General features: G+C 38.4%; 1 protein-coding gene across 1 annotated transcript in view; it reads left to right on the top strand.

Moving 5' to 3' along the window:
* Positions 1 to 9,169, top strand: part of SLC6A2 (solute carrier family 6 member 2) — a gene marked incomplete at its 5' end in the record, with an annotated part of 133,336 nt that extends 124,167 nt beyond the window's left edge. The window contains 2 exons of the mRNA XM_014517700.2: positions 6,103 to 6,174; positions 7,804 to 9,169. Of these exons, the coding sequence (XP_014373186.1) occupies positions 6,103 to 6,174; positions 7,804 to 7,827 (96 nt within the window). The remainder of the gene's footprint in view (positions 1 to 6,102; positions 6,175 to 7,803) is intronic.
* Positions 9,170 to 14,703: the final 5,534 nt, after the last annotated feature.

The following is a 14,703-nucleotide window of genomic DNA, read 5'->3' as shown; positions in this document are numbered from 1 at the left end:
TGGCAGGGGTCCCCCCATGGTCCCCTCTCTCAACCCCCCTTCCCCACCCTCTACTTACCAGCTCTGAGTCCAGCTGCAGCTCTCTGCTGCAGCCACCAGGGACTGTCCGAATCATCGAAGCTCTCTGAATCTTTTTCAAAGATTTGGAGAGCTTTGAATCATTTTGCATCTTTTGATTGGTCCCCTGATTCAATTTGGATTTGGTGATTCTGCCACTGAATCAAGCCAAATCTCCTCTGAATCGAATCACCACCCGAAGCTTCACACTGCCCTACTAGGCACCAGAAATGAGTGCAAGATGACTGATTCTCCTGTGCTCTCTCTGTCCACAGTGTTTAGTGCAAAGAACCATGAAAGATGGAGCTGCCCAATTTGAATACTGAGGAAAAAAAGAGCTGGAGCTACAGCAGGGGGAGTAGATTAGAATAGTGAATTGGTGAAGGGAGGAAAGGTTGAGGAGCTGTGGGAGAGACTGGGCACTAGTAAGGAAGGTGGCTAGAGTTTGGAGGTGGCAGTAGATGTGTGGGAAAATTGATATTGGGTGAGAAGACAAAGTAAGACTGGCTAGAAAAGGACACTGATGGAGCTGGGAAAGGAAGTTTTTGGGCAGACTGTGTCACTGTGCAGTCCCGATGCCACAAGGGTTTTTTCCATGCTACTGTACAATAGCAATGAGCTACTGCACAGGAGTATCGGCATCATGGTTCGTGCCCACCAATGCTACAACTCTGTAGGAATGAGCTATGGTGATGTAGCATCTTGTGTAGATGTGCCCAGTATGTGAACAAGCACAAATCAAGGCCAAGGTGTGGAAAGGTAACACATTTTTAATTTTAATGAAATGAGGGCACTGGCAATATTGAAAAGATGGGGAGACCAAAGGAGCAAGGCTATGATTTTTGGGACAAGAAACCTGAGGAATGGAAACTGAACCTGAGTTGTCTGAGAAGAATGGGATTGGAACAAGGAGCCATGGTCAGAGAACAGGCAAGACTAGGACACAGAGGGTGCATCTTCATGTGCGCTTTACAGCAGAGTAGACAAATTAGCTCCTCAATAAAGCATCACAGTCTACACGTGCATCAGTATTGGGGTGCAGTAAATTAACTAACTCCACTGTTAGATAGTACTGTTGAGGACAGTATTATCTTACAGCAGAGTCATTATGTGTGATGAAATGCACATGTAGAAGGGGACTGCAGGCATCACCCTAGCTAACAAGGGGCCAGATTCCTGCTTGATCCTCATGCCCCAGCCAGCCTCTCCACTGCCTGACACCACCACCCAGAGCTGATCCGCACCCCCTCCCCAGTGTCCCCTGGCAGCCTGGGGCTGCTCCACCCCAGCTTGAAGTGCTACTGTCCCATGCACATGTAGATGCTGCACCCAGGAGCAGTTGACTCCAGCTGAAACTGCTACAGAGTTTATTGCTTCACTTTTATTTCACATGTAGATGGATACAGAAAAATTTGAGAAACATGCAGAGGTCAAGCAGGGAGTAGGGGTGAAGGCAGAAGCATCTGTCCTTACTAGAGCACGCTTCCCTTCAGAACCTGCAATGGATTCCAAGATTTTTAAATCCCTGAGTCTCATCATTTCTCTGCTGTCATCAAGTACCAGGGAATCTCGTTTGCAAAGTGCCTTCTCTTCTCTCATTCTTATCCATAATAACTTACTATTATCAGTTCCTCTGATAGCACGAGTATTGAGAGGCCTGTGTATTAGAAATAAAATTTCAAATGGAGCTGATAATCCTTGATGTCACTGGAAGCAGTTTCTGTTTTCTCAGACTGATTACTTAAAAAACTCCCCAAAAATTAAAACCTTGGGTTTCACACCAAAACATTTCAAAAGGATGTTATTATAACTGCAAAGTCAAGGCACTAAAAATTAGAAAATACCTATGGAACCTCAAGTCATACCTCCTTTAGCATAAGCATTATGATAATCTTGAAACATATACTGTTTTTTTTCCACAGGACCCATGCCTCAATTTGTTGCCCAGAACAGATGACGCTCACTTAATGAGCATCTGGTCAATCCTTTGTTCTCTCCTTGTTATTTCAACCTGCACCCTTATGACTTATTTATATGAACTATTCATAACCTGCTCTGAAGACAAATAATTTTTCATGGGCCTTTTTATGACTTTCATCACGCATTTGAGTGCCTGACAAAGATAAATGAATTTTGACAATATCCCTCTGAGATGAAAGGGCTTTATAATACCAATTTTACAGATGGGGAAAAAGGAGGCAGAGGGTGCTGACTGACGTGGAAAAAAATGCACTTTACCAGAAGCACCAGTGTGTTCTTTTGACCTGGCTCTGCAACATCCATATACATCGGGCACTTCAGCAGGGCATTTTGGCTAAAGCTGATTCAATCAGCTATTAGATAAAAGTGCCCAAAAAGCCTCACCAAAGTGCCTGATCTCTACAAACATTGGGAAAGCTGGGTGCAACTAACATGTTGCCTCTTCTGGCCATGTGCTGAGCTTAGTGCAGGAGCACACCAAGTTTAAAGTGCTGGGTTTCTTCCCTTCCATCCTCCCTACCCCTCCCCACCAACACCTGTAAGCAGTCAGAGAGATTAAATTCAAAAGTATCTGCAAATCTTTCATGCGAAATTTGAGTCACCCAGGACTTGATCTTTCTGAGTATCTAGCATTGCACAGCACTACTTTAAATGTTCAAAGCATAGTATTATTGACATCAGGTGAAAGTGTAAGTACTTAGCACTTTTGTAAATCACAACCCTGGCCTCAAGTAAGGAACCTACAAATGAAGAATATATAAATCAGTGGTCACCATAAAAAGTTTGGCCTAAATTACTTCCTAGTATCACACCTAAACCCTTTGGCAGGGACAGGAATAGAATCCAGTTCTCCATTGTATTATTTGACTACTTTAACTGTGAAATCAGTCTCTCCCTGTTACCCTCTGGCTTTCTGGCTTCTACAACAATTGAAGCAAGGGTGCTTCAGGCAGCACACATCCCCAGCCTATAGACTGTGACCATATAATTGAAGGCTGTCATAATGCATATGTATCAGCATCCTGATTTAAGGTTGCACATGCTACCTTAATTCTGGCACCTCCTAACTATGAGTGCTTGACTTTGCAATCTTGATGATAGCATCACTGGCTTAGGGGGTTTTTTGTGTGTAACAGTAACCTAATGTGTTATTATTCTATTTAAAAAGAACTCGGTTTCTATGGTGAAAAAAACACATCCAATTTTTCTTTACAATCACACTGTTATATACTTTCCTCAAATTACAGTTTCAAAATGATGTAGGTTTATGATTCACTGATCATATTAATTTTCTCTTCACTGTCACTGGAAATTCTTACCCATACTCTAAAGAAATCCATAAATAGTACTTAGAAAGTAGTCACCTTTACATGTGTTTTCATTCTTTTAAAAATTACTAAATGTCCTTATAACACACCATCTCTTTCTAATTTATAAAACACTGGACTATGAGGATGGTACAACAGTCTGAGCTGCCATTGGAGTACCACCTGATTTGTTGCAAATAGGCAGATTCAAATTTGTGTGCAAAAGTCCCTTAGTTGATCAAAATTCAGACAATTATCCAAAGATACCAATGATGTTTCAAAAAAATCAGTAATACACCATTAAATGTGCAACATTTTTTTCCTTTCTTCTCAGCAAACATCATGCTTTAATTAATTCCATTGCCATCCCTATGTCAACAAAAACAAGATCTGGGAACTGAATGTAAATGACAGACAATCTTCTCTCCAATTAAAAATGCATACTGTTCATTTTTCCTACACACACAACTTCCATTGACAACTGTGTGTGGAACTGGGCAGATATTGCACAGTGGAGCCGCAGTTATAGCCAAACTGAAAACTTACCATTAACCTCAAATGATTGAGTCAGGTCTTGTAACTTAGGCAGTTAATCGTCTCTTCATATCTCCTGTATAACTATAATAAATTTCATATTTATAGCACCATATATTCAAATAGCTTCTTAGAAAATTAGCAGAGAAAAGTAAAAAAGACAATATCACAGATATGATGTCACAGATGCAATGAAGAGCCCTTTTGTGCCCACAGGTGAGTAAAGAAGCCCACATCTATACTTTTCATGCTATCTAGAGCATCAGAGCACAAGGACACACTGCTGGTCTCCTTCTCTTTCTCTTGCATAAATGTATGCAAATGGGGCAGGAAGGGTACAAAGTCTTGACTCTGCCCCCACAAGCACACCAGGTTGTAGAACAGACCAAGCAGAGAAAAAAACAGGAGCCAGACTAAGCCGCCCCCTTGTGTTAACATCTTAAGTTCTGGGCTGCCATTTTTACATACAATTCAGTTCCATATAATCACCATTGTGCAAAATCTGATGGTTGCATTTTGCAGGTGTTTTTGCAAACTCTATGGTTTGTTCCATTCACTTGAGTTTCATGCAGTACCAAAGTATCAATGCTTGCAGAAGCTTAATGATGTTGGACACAAAACTGCAGGTCAAACTCAGATTGTCTCAAAAAACTGAATCCTAACAAGCTTTCTTGAGAAACTCCCCCTCTCTCAGTCCATTGTTCCCCAAAATATGTTATATAGCCATATAGATAAAAGGTAAGTTATTTCCAAAATACTTAATAGGAGACACTGAGACCAGGGCCAGTCCAACCATTAGGCAAACTAGGCGGTCACCTAGGGCACCAAAATTTGGGGGGGCGTCAAAATTATATGCAGAACAAAATAACAGGAATATCATACTAAATAACAGCCTTGGCTGGCTACGGCTCCACCTTGGTCTAAGACCTTTGGTTTGGTAAGGGGAGAAAGCTCCTGTGAGAGCTCCTGGATATAGATGGACACAAATGGTAGAAGTTTATTCCAGAGTAATTATTCTGTATCCCTCCAATGACACAATAGTCTTGGCCTGCTGAAAAATGTAAAGGAGTGGAGTCATCATACCCATTCTTCTCCCTTTTAGGTAAGACTAAAACAACAACAAAAAAGGGAGAGATTAGCATTCTTTGTATTCAGGAATTCCTGCAAGGTAGGCCTGTGTGAATAGGCAGTTATTCGATTCGGCTTCAGATCCAGCCGCTTCAGATACCAGCAATCTGATCTGGAGCTCTGGATCAGTGTCCTGCTTTAATTTGGCCGAAGCGGCTCCAAACTTTGGAGCCCCTTTGGAGATCTGGCCATAGGGTATAATGGGGAATCAATGAAATATCTATAACGTTGTTGTTTTTTGACTGATTTGGATGAAACCTGCAGAAATGGTATCCTCTGCTGAGAGCATGAAGCCTGCCAAGTTTCAGGAAGACAGGAGCAAGGGTTTGGGAGGAACTGCACCCCAAATTTGTGAAAGCAAAATTCATGTCACAGGGGGGTGAAAACTGCAGGTATGGTGACTCCTGCTGAGGCCATGAAGCCTGCCAAGTTTTAAGGAGATACGTGCAGGAGTTTGCAGGGAACTGCACCTCAAGCTGCTGACAGGCAAAATTCGCACCGATCTCCTTGAAGCTTGGCAGGCTTCATGCTCTCAGCAGAGGCTACCACCCCTGCAAGTTTCATCCAGATCAGACAAAAAAACAACAATTATAGATATTTAATTGGTTCCCCATTATACCCTATGCCCAGATCTCTGAAGCAGCTCCGAAGCTTTTCCAAAGTGGTTTGGAAGCTCCGAAAGTGGTTCAGAAAGCCTAAAGAAGCCAGTGTTTCAATCCGGACATGCTGCTTCAGCATCTGAATCTTCTCTGGATCCGAAGCGGTCTGAAACCTACCGCAAGGACTATGATGCAAAAAAGCTTAGAGGCTCTCTTTTCTGTGCTTCTGGTAAAACGGGGATAAATATTTGTTTAAACATTCTGTCATTTCTATTGTTATTAGGCCTAATATGAAGGGGCTGATCATATGCTTAAGTCTCTCACTGACCAAGTCAAAGATCTGTGCTCTCCAAGCTCAGTGATATTAAAGAATTACATCACTGTTCTAATAAAACCATCACTGATACCCCATGAACACAGACACAACCTCAGTTGTCTGCAGGTGTAATCCATGAACTGTGGCTAATGCTCTTTCCTCTCTCTCCACTACTGTTTAGAGACTAGCTTACTGCATCACACCTGAAAATGAACACCATCTTGTGGCACAAGGGAATGTGAGGCAGTTTAAGGTTTGTACTCCTTCACTCTACCTATCTGCCTGCTCTTTAGCAAGCCTCACAGCCAAATAAAACCAAGTTTATTTCTCTTCTAACCAATTCCTTGATGCACTGAAAAAAAAAATTAAGTTTAAAAATGCAATGGAACACGCTGAGTTTTGCCTGCATGGGACTCTTTGGAGAGTAACCTACTCTATACACATTTTTAAAAGCTTGTACATCTTAAAGAAAATAGAAGTAGTCTTCTCTACTTAGTGGTATATTTTCTGCCTTTTTTCCACCTTTTTTCCTTATGAATTTGTTTGTAGCCCATTGGCGCCCTCTCATTTTTCACCCAAAATGTGTTATATTAGTGGGAGAAGGCGGTTAAACTTCCTGTGATCTTGACAGTGATTGGTTCCAGGCTGTTAGGCTTTTTCTTTTTCTTACAACATCATAACAACCCCCAGAAGCAATCCTATGGGATTATAGATTCAGACTAGAAGCATTTATCTTTAGGTACAACACACACACACACACACACACACACACACACACACACACACACACAAGCAGGTAGATGCCCTCTGATGTAAATTTGCTTGCAAAGTGGCCATGCTGAGGTGACCTGCTGCTGAGGGAGAATAAATTTTCTCCCTGTACCTATACAAGATTGAACTCATTGCTTGATTTAGATGGATATTATTTAAGTAGTCATGAGAAATGTGTTATAAATGAGACCTTCCCCTTAGCAGAAAGAAAATTTGCATGTTGAAATGAACTCCTTTTTGTAAAAAATGAGGATGCAAAAATATCATTCTACATTAGTATCAACAGTGTTTCCCTTTTCAGTTGAAAGTAACTTGGAATTATGCATCTTTTGTACAGTTATGATTGTAGGTTGTTTCTGAAAAATCATGTGAAATATTGGCTCTTTGTGTTTTCTTTACATAAAAACAAGAAATATACTAAATAAAGATACTCTTGCATTTGAGATAGAAATCTTCCAGGATCTTGTAGAGAGCTTGATATATATTTAATTCTCCAAGTAAGTAATTATGGCTCAGGTTTTCTGTGTGTACTCCATATTTATCTACAGACGTGGATCCCATCGTAGAAAAAAAATGCATTTCTGAAACATCATACTAAATATACAATAGCAAAAAGTATGTATTCAGCAGAGCAGGATTTTATTAAAATTATTGGGATCAAGGTAAAACTATTTAAAAAGAAGAAAGACATTTTGAATCAAGCAGGAGTCGGGTTCAAATACAGGAGCCATGATTGGTCAATCACTGGGGGTCATTTGCATCAACTCATTATTTCCAAAGATCCACTATAAATAGTCGAAATGGACATGTTCATCTTGTTCAAGCTTGTTAATAAGGCATTATGCATTTGGCCCATATGGTACAGTCAGTTTATGTTTTTCCTGATGCCCAATTATTCTACACTTTAAAACTGACAGATAACTAAATTATTGTTATAGCAGAGTAGCTGTTGTTCAGTGAAAACTAAGACTGGAAAATACTAGTTCTCTCATATATTTTCTAATTTTTCTGTAACTCAGGATCTGCCATCTGTCTTCATAGTTGCTCACACCACCATCATATAAATCTATAAAGTATTATCAAATAAATAATTGCTTCTATTCCCTTTCAGCTTCAACACTGGCTAGCAATATGACAACTGACAGGTTGAGGAAAAGCCAATATGTTTAACAAAACTCGGAATAAATGAAAAATCAAGTTCAAAGCTCCCTTTGATTGTGCTTGGACCAGACTGGCTCAGAGCTCATCTACTGATTCCTTTGAGGGAAGACACATCTTCCACTTTGTTCCTAATGCCTCCCTTCTATTACTTTGTTTCAAATGATCTCTATAGACTGGCTTTCATTTTTTTTTTTAAATCTTTCAGTGACATGAGTTCCATACATGACCAATACTTGTGAGCTTTGCTAGAGCTAGAAGTGGAGGAGGGAGCATAAAATCAGCTTTAGTTAAAGGCACTCTTGTCTTGGAGAAATAAATAAAAAATTTCTGACAGTAATAATTACTTCCAGTATTACTGTCACCTTGTTTAAACCAGCTACATCCATGCTCTTAGCTCTTTAAGGAGATAGAAGCATCTCAGTTATGAGACAACAGTGACTTTAACTGTGCATCCATGTTTGCTTTCTTGCAGTACTATCCTTTGGGATATAATTTTGCACCCTTCTGAAGTGAAGACTAAATGCTTCATTTTCAGTGGTTTGTTATTAGTCTCTTCTCTTGGTGAAGAAGATTGTCCTTGCTGTATATGTCTGTGCCATTTTCTGTGCAGTTTAACTATAAAAATTGAAAAATAATAGGGATGGAATTATATTCTGTACTCAATAGCCACAATAGGAATCTAGTTCAACAATACACCATGCTTAACGACGAAAACACATTCCCTTATGTCACCAATTAAATGGCTATATCATATAATGCATATTCAATACACTTTTCCAGTTAAGTACCAAAAATATATACAAGTAGTCAGACTTCATTTTGTTATTTTGTGCCAAATAAAGAATGTACAGTATCTATATAAATATGTAGACAGAGACAATTAATTTTAAAATAAGCTGATCTGTCCAGAGGCACCAAAATACCAAACTTTGGCTTTATTCTGCTGTTGTGAATGCACCAATATAAATGTCATCTGGATTCAACTGCTAGCATCTAATAAAAAAATGTGTTAGATGGAACAGGCTTTTAGGCATACTCAGCTGTACATGCCTATTCAAACACATTTTTTCTTTGGTTATTTCAAGTAACATTTTGCAAACTAGAAAATACAGAGCAAAAGCTTAGCACGTTTGGATGCTGTTCTGTATGGTCACTCTTTGAATGCCACATATTCCCAGTGATCACTAGGTTGCAGTAACTGTGAATTAATTATTATACCTGAATATTCGTAGAGCATTCTGAAATTTCAGAGACCGCAGGTTCTCAGTTGAATCCAGCTTGGACTTTGAGACTTACCTCTGAATATCTTTCTTTTTATATGTTCAATACCGTTTCTTAATTTTTAAAAATATATATGTAGTATTTCCATTTTTTTAAATTATTTAAAAAGGACAGTGTTTATATTTTAATTCATTTTTCTAATACCACTCTACAAATCCAAATAAAAGTTTTTCCTATAGATTTTGTCATCTTCCATTTTACAAGCACTGACTTCCATCCAAGCCACAATGTTTGTAAAGGAGTTATAGTATATCTACTTCTTTGTTTACATCTTTTTTTTTATATCCCAGCATTACTGAAAAGCCAGAATTATTTAATAATTCTTAAAATAACCTCTAATTTTAGTGTCCAAGTGACAAAGAAGTGGTTTCATTAATACAATGTTTTTTAACCCAAATTACACAGTCTGCCATTCTTAAAATAAGTCCATTTTTATCCAAGTAAATAAACAACAGCCTTTTAACATACTTTTTACATTTTTATTTTAATAATCAAGGATTTTTCTGTTGTTATAGTTTAGTACAGTATTATAATTTCTCAAAAGTCCAAACATTTTCTAGAAAGGAAAATAAGTTTATCTTTTTCTAAAAATGATCATTATATAGTAATTTCCTCCAATTAACATTGCTTGTTAAATTATTCTGGGGCATTATTTTGTTGGTATACACCTTAGCAATGGTGTAACTTGCTTAGGCACTTTCCTGCAGTGATTCAAAAGATTCTCAGAATGGTTATGAGTATCAAATCTCAAACTACCAGGAGAATGTTTAGTGAGCAGATCATAATGGATTGTCATATTTTATAGCTCTGGGTTTGCACAGAAAAAGTAAACTGAAATTATTACAACCTGCACTAAAGTTCATTTGTGAAAATGTGTTCATCTATGTTGAAACCTGCAAAGAAACATTATTTAATTTTCAGTCTGCTCTGAAACCTTAGTGTGGTGATCCTTCCGCTAAGAGGGATTAGAGTTGGCTCCACATAGAGGGTGAGGGGTTGAAACTGCAAATGTTTACCAGCCCTAATGTTTAATGTTATGAATAAAGCCTACTGATATGTGTGCCCAAAGCAAGGGGAATTGCCCACATAATTTCTTTTTGTCCCTACTCACAGCTCTTACAATCTAAACGCAAGACAAGAATGGACTTGAGAGGCAGAGGAACTCTGTTCAGTCAGACTATTCATGGTAGTAGTAAACAATATACTTAGTAGCAAGTGCTTGCATGGTTGACCTTAGTTCGAAGTGTCAGGCCCAGTAAACTTTTAATAATTCAAGGCATTTCTTCTGCCATAGACAGATATGTTGTCCCAGAAGTGAAAGAGTACAAGGGGATGCAAAGCATCTGTCAGAGGGCTAAGCAGGGTTATTTGACAGATTTGGAAGTCACTGGCCGAAATCTTTATTTCTCAGTACCGGAAAAGAAAGGGGCACAGTGCTAGTTCTTTTCCTTCTGTTCTGCTGGGCCTTCACTGACACAGAAATCACAGTGGCACACCAAACCACAGAAGATGAATTAATAACAAGAGAATTTGCTTTTCTTTTACATTCTTTTAAGTTAATTCAAGTGGCAGGGTGAATTTTCCAAATAAATGCAATTTTCTACAGCTAGTATTAGAACACTAGGAACCAGGATTTCTTAATGGAAGTATCGTGAGCCATTTAAAGTGCAGTAGTTCTAAAAACATTTGCATGATTTAGTGTTTGGCCTCTGTTTGAACCACTCAGTATTGCATCTTAATTCTGTCCTGGGACATACTTATTGGCAACACTTGAAAGATATTTTACCATAGCAAGGGATTTTGCAGGAAGTCCAGGATCAAATGTGATATTTTAAATATAGAATACAGGGGGGAGGGAAGCTTGGCTGTTGCTATTGAATGTGTTCGGCAACTGCACATACAACACGCATTGTATTTAATTTTCCCAGAGCAAGTTCTCTGCAGTTGTTATTTTTTCTCAGTAAGATACACATTGATAAGATGACCATCTTCAAACTTGGAGTATATATACTCACTACTTAGACCATTGTTTCAAGGTGAAATAAACTTACTTTCTCCTATTAGGTTACAGTAACATGCCATTTGGAAAATGACCTCATTTTTTAAAGGTCATCTTAACACTTAATATAAAATTAATCCTGATTTCTACAGCATCCATAGCATTGACATTTGTTTTGGATGTGTGTTCTAAAAGTATCTTGATAGATATCTCAAAGCATTGTCAAATGTGCTGTGGACATCTCATTTACATTGCCCAACTCAAGACCATGAAAGACCCTAAATTAGAACTCAGTTTAAGTGCTGCAAACTGGGCCCTCAAAACCATAGATATCATTTTAGAAAGCTAGCCCCAGTACAGCAAAATAAAGATTTTACATAAGCATTCTTGGAGACTTTCATCCAAAAAGATTTTCTTTTTCTACTCTGCGCAATAAACAGGAATAGGCTGGCAGCTACACATGCAGGCGTTAAAGTGCATTAATGCTGTGTGTGGACTGACTTGGGACTAATGTTAGTCCCAAGTCGGTCCACACACACAGTGTTACTGTGTAGTAAAGCATCCACATGTGTTACTGTACAGTAACTAATTGGGCTCAAGGCAGTATAAGTTGCCATATTTACTGTGCAGTATGGGTGTGCACATGTAGATGCACGCTTGTACTGCACAATAATTCTGATTACTGTGCAGTAAATATGCATGTGTAGATGTGCCCTATATTGATTATCACAACTTTTCCTGTAACGAATTCCAGCTATTCAGTAAACAAGTCTGAATTGTAATATAATACTAAACTGCTCAGGTCAGGTCTACACAAAGAACAGCTTAGAAGCTAGATTAACTAGCACCCGCAGTCGCAATTTAAGGCTACTAGTGCCATTTCTGCAGGGCCACCCTCTACACTGGGTTAGTGCAGCAGAAGCACTGTTCTGAGTGCAGGTGGCTGGTAGGAGCCCCAAGAGATTAAAATAGCAGGAACAGTGCAGTGCTGGGCATCTAAGCCATTGCCCCTTTTTTCCTGGCATAACGACAAATAAATAGTGCCTGTGAATGATGAAACACTCCTACATATGTATACCCCAAGGGTCCTTCTTATGCTGAGTTCTATTTCCATGCACTGGCTGCACTGTTTTAGGACAGCCTATGCCAATACAGTGCTGTGCAAAGTGGTTATAGAATTCCTTGGAACTCTGTTTGTATGGAATAAACAAGGCTGCAGTTAAACTCTGTTAGTATATTGACCCCATGCTGTTCCTCTTTGTTTTGTAAAAGTTCATACCTAATTTAAAAAAAAACCCTGCTAGCTAGAATAAATCACAATTATAATTTGGAGGCTTTCTGTATTACAGAATCTTAGGAGGTTTTTTTAAATTTAGTTTAACTCTTGTAACTCAGTTTTATGGAAGACAATATTTAGGGTTCTTCCCTGCTCCCCTGCCCCCCTGCAGCCTCCCTGCATACTGGAAAGAAACATTTGCTTACAGGAAAACACACTGAATAAGATCACCAATAGCTTTGAGAAAAAAAAAACCCAATTACTGTGTTTGTGCAATGCCTCAAGTTTGATGTACAAGAGGATGGGTTAAAACAAATTAAAGCCATGGTAAAAGCAGAAGCAGGAATAGCCATTTCCTGCATCTGAGTCTATGAATGTGTGTGAACAGAAGTTGGAAACAAACTTTTCATATTACCATTACAACCTAACAGATGTGATTCTGGAAACTTGTGGATGGTAATATTAATAAGGATTTATTATTGAATAAAATTTTATGTATTGCAAATAAAGAGTATAACCTTCAACTTCAACATTAATATTTCCTAGCAAAACTTGTTTTCCTGAAAAATTAAATTATTATGGCTCATACAGGAAAACTGTTTGAATAGAAATTGTAAGTTACTCATCATTGCTTTCAAGACAGTCATCAGTGAGGTGTCATACTCTGATATTTTGTCAGAAAATACAACCTAAAACAACCCACAAATATCATGCTAGGAAACAAAGGGCATTTTCAGTCCTTCTCACATACAAAAAACATGCAGCAATATTTTAAAGGTGGGTACATTGTTTGGCCATAGTACTTAAGAAATATTTATAATGTATTGTGAAATAAACTCACAAGGTGCTTGTATCAAAGAGCATCCTGGCTATTTTGGTGTTGTATGTGGCTACCTATTTTTCAGTGGCACTAAGACAACATAGAAAAGTAGGGCTGCAAAGGAACTCAGAAGGTCATTTATTCAACCCCTAGTGCTACTAAGGCATTGTGTTGTCTTTGACAGTAACCAAATTATTAATCCTTGGCATGAGTTTCTCTCATTTTAACAGCTTCAGGACAAAATGTATCCTTTCCTCCCTTCCTCCAGTGGTTGCAGGTTGTGACACCAATTAGAGGTGAAGCATCAGTAACTAAGCTGATGAGCAGCAACACAAATGATCCATATAAAATTGTCACTGGGTTCCTTTATTACCCTGATCTGAAATGTACTGTTTTTGTAGACCACATGATGGTGAGCATTACTACTTATTTGTTGCATGTCATGCAAAATCACTGGGCCAACATAAAGAATATTCAGGTGCTGATGTTGGATGTAAAGTTTCAATCCTCTGGCCCCATCCAGATGAGTACTGACTAGCACACTACTAAGAACGGCAAGTTCATATTTAAATAGGGCCATGGCACTGTTCATCACCTGAGCTCTGCCGGTTCTACAAAAATAAAGGTAACCACTTCTGAACTTAAGATTTCATGTATGTTTATCAGACATGTATCAATTTGACAACTGAAGAGTTAACCACCAGGTAAAGAGAAAACAACTACAGTCAGTAGAAAAAAAATAATTGCATTTTAAATAAGTGACTTCTTCTACTGGTAAGGCTTGTCTTTTTCTTTTTAGTGGCCATAGAAAATGTACTTAGGGAAATGTTAATCATTGTGTGGGGCAAGTAATGTAAGGGGTGAGCCAAAAAGATCAAAGGGATTTTTTTCAGTGATACCGACCTCTTTTGCAAACTGCTCTGAAATCTCCTGGTACAGGTGTATGTAAGAGCTGGATCTTTTTAATACTTATGAATCAATGCATCACATATTGTGTAAACACCCACATCTTTTTCAGTAGGGTTCGGATCAGACCCAATAGGATAAGTTTTACTTTCCTAACCTGAGACCTCACATAGATAAGCTACTATTGCCCTCAGCCTTGATGATGAGATGTATGGACCTTTTGCTTCACCCCAAGGCTTGACTGTAAGGCAGGGCCATTAACATTATTTTCATTATAAAAAGTTTTTTGCTTTGCCTCTTTCACTGCAACTTTTCCAGAGGTTCTTACATTACTTGATTTCTCTAATAGGATAACACACAAAAGTGCAATGAATTAAGAAAATGAATAAGCATTAAGTTGTCTCTGTTTAGAAGTATCAAGTTGTTTCTTGATCACTGCCAAGATGGTATTAAACTTGCAGATGACCCACATTCATAATTTATTTTGTTGCACCCACTGTATGAGCCTGTTTGTGACAGCGTAGTATTTGTGTGGTTAAGAGTAATATTAATTATAAAGGGAGCATAT

The sequence above is a fragment of the Alligator sinensis genome, unplaced genomic scaffold (genome assembly GCF_000455745.1).
Source record: "Alligator sinensis unplaced genomic scaffold, ASM45574v1 scaffold97_1, whole genome shotgun sequence".
Classification (NCBI taxonomy): Eukaryota; Metazoa; Chordata; order Crocodylia; family Alligatoridae; genus Alligator; species Alligator sinensis.
This window is presented reverse-complemented; position numbering and strand designations above follow the sequence as displayed.